Source organism: Cyprinodon variegatus, unplaced genomic scaffold (genome assembly GCF_000732505.1).
Source record: "Cyprinodon variegatus isolate N-32 unplaced genomic scaffold, C_variegatus-1.0 Scaffold39, whole genome shotgun sequence".
In the NCBI taxonomy this organism is placed as follows: Eukaryota; Metazoa; Chordata; class Actinopteri; order Cyprinodontiformes; family Cyprinodontidae; genus Cyprinodon; species Cyprinodon variegatus.
Genome location: NW_015150492.1, coordinates 1,821,037 through 1,836,915, shown reverse-complemented (window position 1 = coordinate 1,836,915; position 15,879 = coordinate 1,821,037). Strand labels below are relative to the sequence as shown.

The following is a 15,879-nucleotide window of genomic DNA, read 5'->3' as shown; positions in this document are numbered from 1 at the left end:
TATAATTTAACAGAAAAACAAAAACAAGTAGTAGGTGATAATATATGAAAAGAAAGAAGCTGCAAATAAAACATGATTTTTTCCCCCACAAGCACTTTGACCAGTCATACTTTGAAGAGATATTACAATATGCATATACTCAGTGGGTTAGATATGTTCCAAACACGTCAACATTTGTTTCATATGAGTATATGTCGTTGTAATGACATGAAATTAACACTAGTTGTCAGGTACAAACCTAACTGTCCAAAGAGAAATAGTCTACAAATAAAATTATGGGTAGAAAAAAACAATTATAATAAAGGAATGACATGCTTTGTAATTATTGAACACTCAAATTAAGTGTTTCCTTGGTCCTATATTTTAAACCTATTGCATTACTTGACAATGCAAATTCTGTTTGTATTCAGATTTATATGCCCTGATACATTTCTGCATTTATCTGTATGTCAGTACTGTATGCTTTAAGATAGTCCACATCATGACTTAAATGACTTAAAACCATTATATAAAACCATGATATTTTTGGGTTAACCATTCCTCCAAACATTTCTAATAAAGTGCCCCAAAAAATGTTCAGGACTTATCTAATTGACTTTGTAATGTTGGCTTTCCCAAAACCCTACTGCAAAGTTTAAACAAGCTTCATCAGGTTGTTTGGGCAGTTAATGTGTATAAGGCCATGCTAGCTACACCTACTTTTTTCCAGGTCTCTCTGATGTTCTATGTGAAGGCTCATTGGCTCTTGTGGACTTATGGACAACTCTTTTGGTTATTCTTTTGACTCGGGTGTCAGGAATCTTACAAGGGGAACTTGGTCATGGCTGGTTAATGGTGAAATGATGTCCCTTCCACTTCCACTTTATGGCTTCTTCTTTTCCATCTCCAGATTCTGGCTCCACCAGCGCTCACTGGAACATTCAAAAGTTTAAAAACGCAGTTGTAAGCAATGCCATTGGTATCGTTTGCAACATGAATACTTTTTGTTACGGTCTCTGCTTTTAGCAATTGTGTTATTCTTTGAAATACTTTGGTTCGATGGAACCTTTTATAGGCCATCAGTTATTATCAAAGCAACTGATAATCATTTGCACATAGCAGGAGGAATGCTTTCTAGATAATGTTTCGTGCTTGTTTTTCTGTTGTTAAGTATTTATTCCCTGTAACATTCTACAGCATCAAACATATGAAGTCAGAGTTTTTACATTTTTTGATTTGGGGTGTGTGCGTGGATTACTTTGGTGTTTCAAAACTATACATCAGATTTTAATTTCAGATAGACAGAAATATTACATTTTGAGTGAGATAATGTTTGTTTTAAACTTATTTTACCCACCATACTTTATTTAACCACATTTTGATTAATTTCCAATCTTAAGTCCTCTTATCTTTTCATTTGTAAGGGTCTCATACGTAGCCGGATTTTCTCCTTAAAAGCTTAATGCCAAAACTAATCTGGATTCTTAACAAGTTATTTCTGATTTAATTTACCTTTAAAACATGTTTTATCACATTTGAAAAAAAAAAAAAAATCACCCAAGACAATTTTTTACTGTGCATGACCTCTTGGTGACCTGGTGTGTAAGTGCAAAAAGATAGACTACATTTGTGGCAATTTTAGTTGATAATTATTTATAAACAGTTTCATAGTCTACTCATATTTTAAAATAATTGATTTGCTGCATGATTATAATCTCATCAGAATTAACAATTGATTGTTTGTCCCGCCAAAGTATTTGATTTATGAAAAAAGTAGGAATGAAACAATTAATTGGATTAATCATGATTAATTGATTATTGAAATAATCATCAACTAATTTAGTAATCGATTAATAGGTAACTAAAGTATAGACACTCTAAAACATGTATTTGGCTGACAGAGCAACGCTTTTAGAGCAGTAATTATACCAAAGGCATTAATCTTAATCTTAAAGGCATTTTGCCTTTAAGATTAAAAACTTCAAAACTCCTCTAGTGGAAAAGTTTGAGTTTCACCTGGTTTAATTTATTAAAAAATCTTCTTTAAAAAATCTTTGGCTATCTGATAATTAATCGAAAGGTATTGAAAAAATAATCAACAGTTTCAGCGTGCAAAATAGACGTTTGTTGCAGCCCTTGATGAAAGACAAAGTGGATATAAGAGCTTGCAGCTATAATTAAGTCCTGTTATTGGGAACAAAGGAAGCGCTGCAGTAAAAAGTAGATGAGCGAGTTTTTCTGTGTTTTGATTGTGTTAGGATTATTACCGTAGTAAGGATTTTTCAGTGACGTTGGAACATCTTTGGAAAGCTTAAGCACTTCACTATTTTATGCAATTATGCATGCACAAGATTATTCTCCTTTTTATTGTACTAGCAGGGTCCTGTTTTCTTTCTCTTTTGGCTCCCCTTGAGATGATAATCTGTTAATGGCTGATTGGCTTTTTGACACCAATGCAGTCAGCAAGCCTTTTGCCACTACAAAGCTCAGCTTGCCTCAACAAAATAAAAATTCTATTATTCAGAATCTGAACTGATTCTGTCCTCAGCAACATACTGTAGCAACATAGTACAAATCCTAATTATCTTCACCATTAAGAACAGGGAACTTTCGTTCAGGCCCCTCAGTTTTTCTCAGTATTATTTTGAAGTCAGTCGAATCTGGACAAGAGTAGATATATGTCAATAGCAGCCTTTGGATTTTACCCCAAATCTGTTAGTTGTTTGCCAAGTCGTTAATTTAATATAAATATAAACAATTAAACCACCTGAAAAAAATACTAAAACAGTATATATTGTATATATTTTGGGTCATATACTGTATGCAATGATTTGTGTAACGGCTAAAGTTTTGGTTTCCCTCAGTTATGATGCTTCTTAGAATGAACTGTTTTAAAACTGTTTTCTTACAGTTTTATTTCTATTTTATTGCTTTCACATCCACCATGTTTTAAAGAGTGTCTTCTGTTCTGTTACATCCATTTGGCAGATTTGCAGTGCCTTTAAATAGTATTCACATTTATACATGTTATCACATTAGAGCTACAAGCATCAATGTGACCAACAGATACAGAAAATGGTGCCGAATATTGAAGTGCAACTAAGAGGATACATGACTGTGTATTCTTTTTTTTATTTTCTGCAAATTATCTAACAGCTGTAGTGCTGGCCAATGGAGGACAGCATCGATCAGAGAAGCAGTCATCAGGTAACTGAGGACGAGCTGCATAGACTCCATCTCAGGGAGAAGAATCTACCGACTGGACAGCTATTATCAGTCCTCTCTAAAAAAAAAAACTAAAAAAAAAAAAAAAACTGCCTTTTAAGCAATAGTTGTTTAAAGAAAGGCTCTTTATGTTTTAAAATAGTTGAGAAATAGCCTGAAAAACTGTTTGCTGTAAGTGGGTATAAAAACTCTTTGGAAAAAGTATTAAGCCGGGATAGGAAACCTAAAGGCGTGCCACACTTTTCAGGTTTTATTTGTAAAAAAAAATAAAAATAAGTGTCTAATTGTACAATATATTTCTTATGCTAATACTATAACTTAGCAAACCCAATATCTTCAGTCCCTTTGTTTATCATGATCTCTTTTTCTGATGAATGAATAAAGACACACTTTTAATGTCTGCCTGACAATAAACCAAAGCAAGTCTTTTGGCATTTGATGGGTGGATCAATTTAATTTTATGGAAAGTGTCCTGAGTCGATCCAATTTCTAAATAAATGTATCTTCTTCTAAATGTATAGGTGCAATATGTCATAATATCAGCAGTTTATCACTTTATGCTGTAGTAATTTTGTATGTTTGCGATTGTTGAAATCAGTTTTTAATGACTTCAAGAAATTGCTTTATTAACGGATTTTGGTATTTTTGAACAGATAAATAGTTTTGGACTTCAAGAGGCCAACTTACTTAGAGTTTCTAAGTTTAGATTGGAGAGCTTGTGTTCCTAGAGACATGCCCTTGTTTGGGCAATAAGTCACTGAAGCATACTGAGCTACTAGACATCAGGAAGTTTTGAGATTTCAATTTAATTAATTCACCAAATTAATACGGAAACAGACTTTAAGAATTGGAGGCACTTTGAAAATTGAAAGCAGTGAAGGCAGAATTCCATATTGCTCAAACATTTCAGTAGCAGAGATAAATTGAAAATATAAATCCAACTGAATTTAAGGTAAGAGTTTAATGAATGATCAGTGATTGGATTTCTGTCAGAAATATGACTGTACCTGTTCAAGTTCCCAGCTATAAATAATGGATAGTCTTCTCACAGGATATTGGTATTTAGTAAAGAAAGTTGTTACAATATGTATTTATTTTCTGTTTTATTTTACATAACCCTTTTGGAAAACTGTAACACAGAGATCAGGGCTTTGCACGAATGACTGAAGATCAACACTGTGCAAATGTTTCCTAAAAAAAGTCTTTACCGCTTCTCGTCACAATTGAAGAAATTGTTATTACATTGCTTCTACCTCCAAAAAGTATGTATCTTAATGTAAAACACATATCTTTAGATCGATAATAGTCTATGTAAAAACAAAAAAAGTGCTATTTAAGTGCTTTACTGTCCATTTTTCACTACGATAGCTAACATTTAAAGCTTTGTTTCTCCACATAAATCAGTCAGTTTTCATTGGAGACCATGTGTGTCATGAAGTTTAGCTGGAATTAAAGATGCTAAGCTAAGCAGGTATATGTTGTTAACTATAATCAACATCTACTCCTATGAAATGATTCATTATTTTGAGTTTGATCTCTGTGTTTTCTGCTTTTTGTATTTTCAGAGACTAGAGTGTTAGTGCCCCTACATCCTGCTGTCCATAGTTAAATCTCTTCATCCTTTATTACAGTTTTGTAGTTTATTAGTTTAATGTCAGTTTCCTATAATAGGTGAATCTTTATATCCATACAGAGGTCTTTACATTTTTTACGATGGTCGTAGCCTTGTCTGTAGCTGATCTTGGTCTTGCTCCTTGCTTCTCTTGGACAGTGTTGACTCGATTTTGTTCTGCCACAGTTCCCCCAGAAACAGGGCTGCTTGTTCTGGAGGTCTGCTGAGTGTTTTTGATCTGATAGGTTTGAAAGGCCATATCCAGCTGCTCCTGTGCAACTCTTAGGTGCCGATGCAGGCTTGCAAGGTCGGAGGGGATGTTCTCGTCCGGGCTGGTGCACTGCTGCTCCTGGGCTACGTTGGCCATGTTTTGCTCATGGGGGATAAGGCTGTTGGGAATCCTGCTGGGTTTGTCTGTTTTCATTACAAGGTTGTACCCAGGTGGCGAGGCTGTGATGTTGCGTGAAAACGGATAGCCATAGGACCCGGGACGTCGACCACGGTTTCTCTTCATGTGAAGCGTGTCCCGAAATGTGCCGATTCCCAAGTGAAGCATCTCACAGACATTCAGCACGAGACAAAGACAGCTCACCACATACATAATGAGGAGGAAGATTGTTTTCTCTGTAGGTCTGGAGATAAAACAATCCACTCTGTGTGGACAAGGTATCCTGTTGCACACGTAGGAAGGATTCACTCGAAATCCATATAGGAGATACTGTCCCGCCAGGAAAGCAATTTCAAAAATAGCTCTGGACATGAGCTGGAGAACGTAGATTCTCATTAGGCCTTGTTGCAGGATTTTTCTGCGCCCATCATGTTTGGGTGGATCTTTGCCAGTGTTGCTAACAGGCTGCACTTTGCCATCATGAACCTCAAGTGCATCTTCATAGATCATGGGCTCAGCATCATCATCTTCCTCCTCCTCCAGGTCACCCTCAAGAGGTTGACTTTCTCTCCATCTTGTATGAGGAGGCGGCCTCTTGTGGAGTCTTTGGTGTTTCCTGCGCTCAACCTCTGAGGATCGTGCTATCTTGTGGATGGCGTAGCCCATGTACATGATAGAGGGAGTGGAGATCATGATTATCTGAAAGACCCAGAACCGAACATGTGAAAGAGGGGCAAAGGCATCATAGCACACGTTGTCACAGCCCGGCTGCTTAGTGTTGCAGGTGAATTTAGTCTGCTCATCAGAGTAGATGGACTCTCCTCCTACGGCTGTGAGTACAATGCGAAAGATGATGAGCACAGTGAGCCACACTTTCCCCACAAATGTGGAGTGGTTGTGGATCTCCTCCAGAAGTCGGGTAAGGAAGCTCCAGCTCATGTTGCTCCTACAGGCTTTTAACTACAATCTGTAAAACAAACGATGACATTTTAAAAATTTAACCAACATTTCTGGATCTAAACCACAGTTTTAATCTTGAGGGGGAAACATATTTCCATGGTCACCTTTGATGATTATTTCCTCAACTAAGGAGATCTAAAACATTTCGAAAAGCTTTAATCATAGCTTTATAGAGTGTAGCTTATTAGACTGATCATTAAAATAAACAATTGAACTAAAATAAAAGTGACATTTGTGCAGTCCTATGACCAATCCCCTTTACCATTTAAGAAATTACTTGACTGCAATTAATAATGAAATAATGTGCAAAGATTTGAGTACATAGTCATGTAAAGGTATGTTTAAGGCACAAGGTACAAACTAGAAAGGCAAAAAAAAAAATTCTCAGGAGTAAATAGCAAAGGGGAAAAACCAACATATACATCCCTGTATTTTACCATTGAAGACAAAGATGAGAGACACTTGAAGAGAATACATGATAATCTCATAAACAGAGAATTAAAATAGTGTTGAAAGGGAGAAAATATGAAATAGCCATTTTTTTTGTGTGTTTTCACAAACATTTTGGGCTGTGGAAATCATTCTAGGTGTGTCAGTAATAATCAAACAGTAAAACAAACCTTTATAGAAGCAACAAGGAGCTTCAGTAGTGGAAAGATGATTAAAATATAAAAGGGGACTTTGTTTTACGCTTTTGAGTTTTTAGCTCCGTCATGAAAAAATCCATAACAGATCTCAAAATATTAGCAGTTGGATACAAGTTACAGATATATACAGTGTAGATGTTACACAGAGAAGCTGCAGTGATTCTGATTCACTTACTTCTAAAATGTTTGTTTTTTTCAGCATCTTAGAAACAAGCAGTTTGCTTTTATGTACATATTAATGTTGCTCTGATATTAATGATATCCCTGAATAAAGGGATATCATTCACATGCAAATAATAGTAGCATTCCAGACTACAATAGGACAAAAGCAAACAAAATATTTGAGTGAAGAATATCTGGATTAGATATTGCATATTTTATTTCAGACACTGGAATCAGATCACATCCTGTGTAATGTGGAAAAGAGCATCTTCACAAAAATTATAATTCTCTTCAGTATATTGCAGGGGTACAATCCTTGTTGCATAGAGAGACAACACTTCTACTAAATAAGATTAGCAGGTGCCTTAAAGTGCTGTATACAAAAAAGACACATTAGGGAAAGTACATTGCTGTAAAAAATAATAGGATAATTATTGTATAGTGCTATAGGAAAATAAATGCTATAGGATTTAAAACTAGCTTAAAAAAGTTTGTCTTTAATGATTACAGTTCAGCAGTCTGATGACTACTTTTATGATATAGAACAAACTTTTTTACTTAATATATTTCTGGAAAATATTCATGGAAAATTAATTTTAAATCACAGGTTATTTGCATTAGAAAGAATTTTTAGTTCTTTAGTTATAATAAAAAGTCAACTTCTTTAAAAAAAAAAAAAAAAAATCCCATAAATGGAGTCAAACCACAGTTACTTGATCTGCTACGCATGGAAGTATTTGCTTTCATATCCCCATTAAAGATAAGATAGCTTCAATTAAGAGCAATTTCTGTTTTCTTGCTTTCATTGAATTGCAAACATATGGCATTCTTTTGTTTACCTCAAAGGGATTTTGCAATGTAAGATTGTCTTGAATTGAATGCTTGGTAACGATAGAAGAAAATTACACACAATAGCAAAGAAAAGATTAAAAGACAAAGAAAAAGCCCTTCATCAGACACATTACTTAAGAATCATTGTCATAAATGAAACAGACCAAAGAGCACCACACCCTCAGAAACAGAGAACATACCTAAGATCAAATACTAATGATTTGGAATAGGTGAAAAGACCATTTTTGAATCAAAGCATGGTTTGTTCGGCATGCTTTGGCATAATATGCCGATTGTCATACAGGAAGAAAAAAAAGATGACATAAGATGGCATAGGGTCATACTCTCCTCAGAACCAGCATCCCTGCAGAAGTGAGGCAATGAGATAATTTAGGACTTTTATCCAATATACAGAACGAAAGAGTCCGCAGTGATCTCATGACTGTGATACTGTACTGCCTGTGTTTGATGTGCCATCTACCCAGTGAACAGTAGAGGATTGTTGCTCCAAACACCAGGCCTCCACTCCTCTTCCAGTCCTCCCAGTACAGGAGATGGTCAGATGTCCACAACAGTCTCAGTCTCAAAGATACTATTCAAGTTTTATTCACAACAGTTTTCCTTCATATCATCAGTTTGTCGATGTGTTTGATTGTTCTTTTAATAAATATATTTCTTTATTGTTCTTTTGATCAGACCTTAATTTGTTCCAGCATTTTAGCAAACATAAATTAAAAGCAGGAAACTTGTAGCATCAATTAGTTAAATTGTAATAGAAAGAGATGTAAAGAAAATAATTTCCCACATAAATCAAGTGGGATTTATGTGGGATACATCTTGACTTTTAACATATATGCATCTTTTTTGTTTTGTTTATTAAATCTCACAAATGTTTAAAAAAGGTAGTGTAGACTGCAAATGACACTACCCAAAAAAAAATGCGTTTTGACTGCTTAATACTACCCACAGTGATCCGCTCTGATAAATAAAACTTAAAACAAAGGTAAAGGGAGCAAGAACCTTTAATTATTAAATAAATAAGTATAAAAATCCACTGAACATAAACAAAAAATGAGATCAAAACTTGTTTTATGTTTTAGTAGGTTTGTTAAAATTAAAATGTTTTTTTATTTTAACTTATTTCTATTATAAGGATTAAATCAAAACAAATTAAACAATTTACAAATCTTAAAAAACATTGAATAGAAAAGAATTTTCATTTGCATGACAAAAAAATAATCTAGTTGTAATCTTGTACCATAAACGTTTAACAATATATATATGTCAATATTTCAGAACCACACATCGTGAAATAAATGATCATATTTACGTAAAAAAAACCTCATTAAAACCCTTGTAGTGTATAAATGTATATTTGAAGTTTTACTAATTTCTCTACATTTAGCCTNCATTTGGAACATTAAAAATTAGTTTACAGAATATCTTTGCAAAATAAATTGTGGGTAAAATGATGTAACTAATGCAACTCACCTGAAAAAGTTGCACATGCATTCCCATTTCTGCAGTCCTCTTTTCCCCACACTCTTTATTTCTAAACAGACTGATCCACTTTTCATCCTAACAGACCTTCTTTAAAAAAAAATCCAAATTAACTAAAAAAAACTGAAGTCGGAACTTACTTTTCTGAACTATAATTCTCTTTCTAATCCTGTTATTCTACTCTGCGAAGAAGTGAGGTCTCGCCGCAGTGGATGGATGCCTCACATGCTGGCTTGTGTCTGGTTTCTATTACACCAGCCTTCTGCCCAAGAAGGAAGTATAAGAAAAAAAAAAAAAAAATCATCCTCTGGCAAGTGATCCTCATCCAAGGGTTCAGACTTGAGGATATTGTACTGCAGATTGAAATGAACACCCGACTGAAGGAACGTGTTATTTGCAACACAGACTAACCTCCCCCAACATTCATGAGCAACATTTGTAACACATGATGAGCTTCCTCTCTCTCTCTTTCTCTTACTTTATCTTACTCTTGATTCTTCTGTTCTTGTTCCATGCTATCATACCTTCAAAGATGTAAAAATAGTAATAGCTTACTGAGACAATATCGCTGCTTTTAAGACTTCCCAAATTGTTCCTAAGGATTTTTTGCACCAGTGTCTCTCTAATTTGGTTACAGAGGGTGCACAGTGAGGTACCACAGTTGCAGATTGCAGCCTCTTTATTATCTTTTGATTACATAAGAGTTTACAGTGGGTGATGGCTATGAAGAAGTAACTTCATAGCCATGAGAGAAAGACGGGGACTTTGAGGACAGAACTGTCACCAAGACACAAGCCACCTTGCCTCAGTGCGGATCAGCTAAAATATAACCAGCAGGTACACTCAGTCATGTCAAGTGTCATAATATTTAGATCTTTCATCCCGGCAGATGGCCAGATTACAGAAAAGTGAACAGATCTCACTATGCATTCCCGCAACACCCCTTCTCCAACTTTGGGTTTACAGTTTTAGCTGTCAACTTCATCTGTTGTATCACAACAATCTACAAGATTATATATATATATATATATATATATATATATATATATATATATATATATATATATATATATATAGGGCAGAGGAGAAGGAAAACTGATGGAAAAATTAAAATTGGAAAACATTACTTCATTCTATGTGCCAGAACTTGCTGTCAGATTTTGGAAAGTAAAATTATGTTGGAACAGAGGACAGATAAATGTCTTAGTGTCTGGTTTGCATTAATGACACAAGCCTGGTCATTGTCACAGTGATTGTTTTACAATGTTGCTTTCACATGGCCCTTGGTAATCTTTTCACTTTATTATTTATGTGGTTATAAAGCAAAGAATAATACTCAACAATTCTAGTTTGCTTACATCAATAAGATAATAGCTTGAAGAGTAACAATATTTTAGTAAGAGAGACTTCTAAAAGTAGTCATAGCCCTTGAGCCTTTTCAGATTTTGTTACATTCTACCACAAACTTTTATATATTTTTTTTGGAAGTTATCTTGTAGCCAAACCAACATAACAGCATAACTACTGAAGTTAATGATTGAATTGATTGAAATCTCTACAGATGAAAAATTACTGTAAACAAAATTTGAGTCTAATCAAAATTTTACTGAATTTAGGTCTTAAATTGGGACTAGTCCAGATAGAAAATGAGTTGTCATGAGCCCACTGGAATTCAAGGATCAACGAGGATGATTTATAGTATATTTATATATCATATATATAAATGTACTAATAGAGTAAGCAATTTTAAAAGCATTTTTTTAACTTTGCCTTTTTCACTTGGTTTTTTGAATTGCAAGCACAAATCTGAAGATTTATTGTTTGCAAAACTTGCAATAGAAATTTAATTACTACTACTACTACTAAGAAAAGTACTGGTTTAATCAGTAGGTGGGGTCATAAATCCATTAAATCCAAAATTGAAGTTTAAAGACACAGTAAACACAAAATTTCAAATGAAAGATGGAGCGTAGGAAAATTCAACTGAAGAAACTTCTTGTTTTTTCATACATCCACCTGCGACACAGCCAATCAGCTTTGAACCACACCTCCACGAAAGCCAATCGGCATCCAAAGCTCATCTTAATAGACCTCCAATACGCACCTGTCTGCTCCTGTGCGCAGGAGGCGGATGCGCTGTGACTTTATTCAGATGACACCGTTTCAACCCACCTCCAGCCCCTCCTCAACCATCATAGCTAAAGCTTCATCAGAGTGCCATTCCTCCTGGACTCTTACTGTGTTTCCTGTCTCATCTCAACTGGTCCGGCAGAAGACCGCCATGTTGAGTCAGAGGTTTCTTCCCAACAGGGAGTTTTTCCTCTCCACTGTCGCTTCATTCTTGCTGATTATGGACAGGTTCTTTCAACCTGGGTTATCCAACTGGACTTCCATCTTCCAGGTCCCTGAGTGAAGCTCTAGTATCAGCTCACGCAGTCCACTGGATCTCCCCATAAAGCTCAGCAGACCGTCTCGCTAAACAGACTACAGACTGATCAACTTCATCTATCTCCACTCCACCACCAGTTTCAAGCCTTTTTTGCTCCTGTTCATGCATATCTATCAAATCAAGTGCTATGTTTCCTGCCGAGTTCTGAGCGCCAAAGACAAAGTAATTGTATCAAAAAAATTCTCCTAATTGTCTTTTCTCTTTGTGTGAGTTTTTCAGATTGAAATAATTGTTGCATTAATTTACACAGAGAGTTTTCTAAACTTAGGATTTTTTGTGGTTTGCTTTTTGGATAGGCTTTAATGCATGCTATTTGAAATGATTGGTATCAGTCGAATCAGTGTATGGGTAGGTTCTGAAACTGTAGGATGTGGCTTAATACTGGTTGGTTACAAAGAAATGGTCCCTTTGAAAGCCCTCGTCTGTGTGTTTTATGTCATTCTTCTTCCAGTCAAATTAGTCCATGATGCCTGTCAATCTATTTATGTTGTAACCGCATCCCTCACCACGGTAGACACTGGTCAACATCTCTTGTTGGGTAAATCTCTTGTCTAATCTCAATTCTTGCACAACAACTCCTGTCTTTGGAGGACAAAGTCCTGCAGCTTTTACATGTTTCTCTGGTTAAACGCACCTGAATAAATATCAATTTTGGCCACCAGTGGGACTCTGTAGATCTTGAATGTATGATGTTGCAGCAAATAAGCTGTTTAACTAAGGTGTGTATGACCAAGTGCCTTCTACACATCATCTTCCAGAGGCGTTGTAGATAGCCACAGCTCCTCCAGAGTTACTGTGAACATTCTAGCTACTTTGAGACTTTTTAATCATTGCTTATGATAAAGCCTTCACAGAAATGTAATATTTATACTGAGATTAAATTAAAATGAGGTCAGTTTTGGGTCCTTTTCAAAAAGGAACAGAAAGACAGCAGCACTTGGCTGCAAATATTATTAAAAGTCTATATTTAAATCTTCTTCTGACTGAATTGTCTAAATAGAGACCCAAGAGCTAACAATCTTGGTGTGACAGTGAGAGCTTAAACTTTAGAGCAGACAGTTAGCAAGTGGAAACGGTTGCTTTTCTTTTTGTAATTTTGAGTTGATGTTCATTGACAGTTGCAAAACTTGATCTTCACAGTAGCAAGTCCCAGTTGGCACATCAATATGTCCAGTTAAAACTGAATTTGTCACAGTGTGCAAGTCTTTTCACAGCATGTAGTGATGGACAAGTACAGAATCTGACTGTAACTATGTGCTTGTCTTTTTTCTTTTGAGTTAACACATGATTACACTCCATAAGCTTCTGTATAGCTGCTGCATAATTCAGAGAAGCTCACTAATGTCACCGCTACCAATGTTGTTGCTGTTGCTCTTGTTGCTTGTTTGTTCCTTTTTTTCCCCTGTTGCCTTTTGCAGGAGCTCCTACAGGTTCCCCACCAGGACTGCCCACAAGGAACAGTTCCCTTTTTTTTTTTTTTTTCAGACAGTAGATGGTTATATGGTTTTGTTTTCTCTGTTGTTGTCTTTTTTCTCTTTATGTCCAAAGGATCTCTTTCCTTTCCACTGCTTTTCTTTCTTCTGTCTCTCTGTCAGTTTCCGCATTATCGGTCACATATATATATATATTATCATTCCCTGTAAGAGAGAACACATAATTCAACTAAAAACTAAAATAAGGCAATAGTTAAACAGACTGGGATATGTGAGCCTTACTCTTGTTCAGATTACTTATTTGTGTACACTGATACTGACAGACCATTAAAGAAAGGCTGAAACTATATTTTAGCAACTGAAGTACACCACTTTTGAAAAAAAAATGCGTGGTAACATTGCCTCTCAATAACATTTTCAATGCCAGCACATAGAAAAGTTAATGATGTCATCTGTCTAAATAAAAAAATGTATTTAAAACAACAAAAGAAAAAAAAATACAGCTTTTCCCAAAGGATATGTTACCGTCTGAGAGAAGCCACTTCTGGGTCACAGTTTTAAAGACAAATTAAGCATAACAATACTATGACAAGAAAACAGTAAACCCACAGTGAAATTGAGATGTGGCAGTATCATTTTCTGTTTTTTCCTTTCAATTACATAATACCAGATTTTGGTATTTAAAATTGTGAACAGTTCCAAATGGCTAGTCAATTTTACCTCTAAGCAGAATATGAAGATGAATAAGATCGAGCCTGCATTGAAACTGACAATAATAGTTACTTAATACAGTAAAAATAGGACTCTGGAAAGGTATCTATATCTGTAAGGTCACCTAAAGAGGATGTGAATGATAGACTTTCTCACAGTCTGATAGATTTGGAGAAGTTACCGGTAATATAGAAAGTGCCACCAAATAAAAGCTAGAGTGGACTTTTACCAAAGAATGAATGCTGTAATCAATCATAAGGTCAAATTAGTATTTGGGAGTCTTAACAATTCAATTCAGTTTATTTATATAGCTCCAATCCACAACACGCCATCCCAAGGCACCCAAGGCACCCTACAATTCACCAGATCACACAGCCAAACTGATTCAAAGTTCTCCATCCAAGGAAAACCAGTTGATTGCATCAACTCATTGATTCGAAGGCAATCCCTAAACAACAAACAGGTCTGTGCAGTCTTTGTATTTATTCTGTTTTACAGTTGAGTTTTGTAAGAGATGTTCTGTTTATGTCAGAAAAGGAAAGCGTTAATGTTGTTTTATTTCCACTGATGTGCAGTCTTTTTATATGCCATATTTTTCTTAGGGGTTAGTTATTGCTAGTTCTTGTATACTGTTATTATAAAAATCTTAAACAACTTTACAAACCTTTGTTTCATAAAAGAATGATATCCATATCCTGTGCACAGAGGTGTCAAAAGCATTCATGCTTATTGCTCAAGTAGAAGTAGAAATTCCACTCTTTAAAAATGAGAGTCAACTTCAGCTTTTTTACTCAAGTAAAAATTTTTAAAACTACATAAAGTATAAAAGTAATGCAGGAAAATGTTAAGGAAAGATGCTTTACTGCACTAGCCTATTAAAGAAAAATCTTTTTACAATTTAGGATGATAACTTCCTTGGGCCCAATTTTCTTCCTTTTATACACTAATGGTAAAAGTGTCAATTTTTACTTTGCATCATCTTGAAAAAACATTTATTTTGGTAGTGAGCAACAAGTTTGTGCTTTACCAAGTCCAACCATAAAGAAATTAATTGAACTGATAGAACAAATAGTTTTGATGGTTTTTGTTTATTTTAAATACCAACAGGTCATAATGAAAATGAGCTGAAATAAAACAAAACTAACAAGTCTATTTTTAAAATGTAAGGTGTAGAAAGTAAAGATAATTGCAAAAAAACTAAGGAGTAGAAGTAATAGTTTTTGTAAAAAAAAAAAAAAAATTACTCCAGGGAAGTACAGATAGCCACTTAAGCAAGTAAGGTAACAAAGTACTTTTAATTTGTTACTTGACATCTCTCTGCTTCATATTACAGGGTTGCTAACAGGCTAGTTTAGCACAAAGCAAGCAGAGATGTGACTTTAGTCATTTAGATATGCTATTTATTCAGTATACAACATCATACGTTCATTTCCAAACCAACTATATATATATAGTATAATTATTTAACATTCCTTTGTTGCTTTTGTCAAAAAAAATGTTTTACATTTTGTGTGATTGTGAAAACCTTTGTATGTAAAAACACATCAGGATTTTTTAACAAATCCTCTAAACTAGATAATTAGGGAAACATTAACAATTGTTTTAATAAAATACATTTATTTATGTATTTTGATAGGGAAAAAAAATGTTTAACAAATTCATGACATAATACATCACCCAAGCAAATGTTAAACTTTAAAAACAAATAAAAGAAACTGTCCTTTTGTCCTTAGACAAGTCAGACTGTTTTAGCTTCAGGAAACTGTTGTTGGTGGTGATAAATATTGATTGGAGAGCCTGTAGCCAGCAAAATATAACAGTGTTCCCCTGCAAGACATCATTTGACATTGTTCCTTTTACAAGGACTGCCATCACATGATAGCTAAAAAAGGTGGTTAATATTCATGAGGATAGTGTGGCCTATAATAGTAAGACAGACAGACAGACAGACAGACAGACAGACAGACAGACAGACAGACAGA

General features: G+C 34.8%; 1 protein-coding gene across 3 annotated transcripts in view; it reads right to left on the bottom strand.

Annotated features, from left to right (window-relative positions):
* Nucleotides 1-36: 36 nt before the first annotated feature.
* Nucleotides 37-15,879, bottom strand: part of LOC107081694 (gap junction gamma-1 protein-like) — a 24,901-nt gene continuing 9,058 nt past the window's right edge. Inside the window, exons 3-4 of one of the 3 annotated variants that reach the window (XM_015369887.1) lie at nt 4,908-6,171; nt 37-911 (exon numbers count right to left, since the gene is read on the bottom strand). In XM_015369887.1, the coding sequence (XP_015225373.1) occupies nt 909-911; nt 4,908-6,143 (1,239 nt within the window). In that variant the 5' untranslated portion in view covers nt 6,144-6,171 and the 3' untranslated portion in view covers nt 37-908. Of the gene's footprint in view, nt 912-4,326; nt 6,172-9,295; nt 9,513-15,879 lie in introns of those variants that run through there. The other 2 variants (XM_015369886.1, XM_015369885.1) reach the window with 2 other exon arrangements.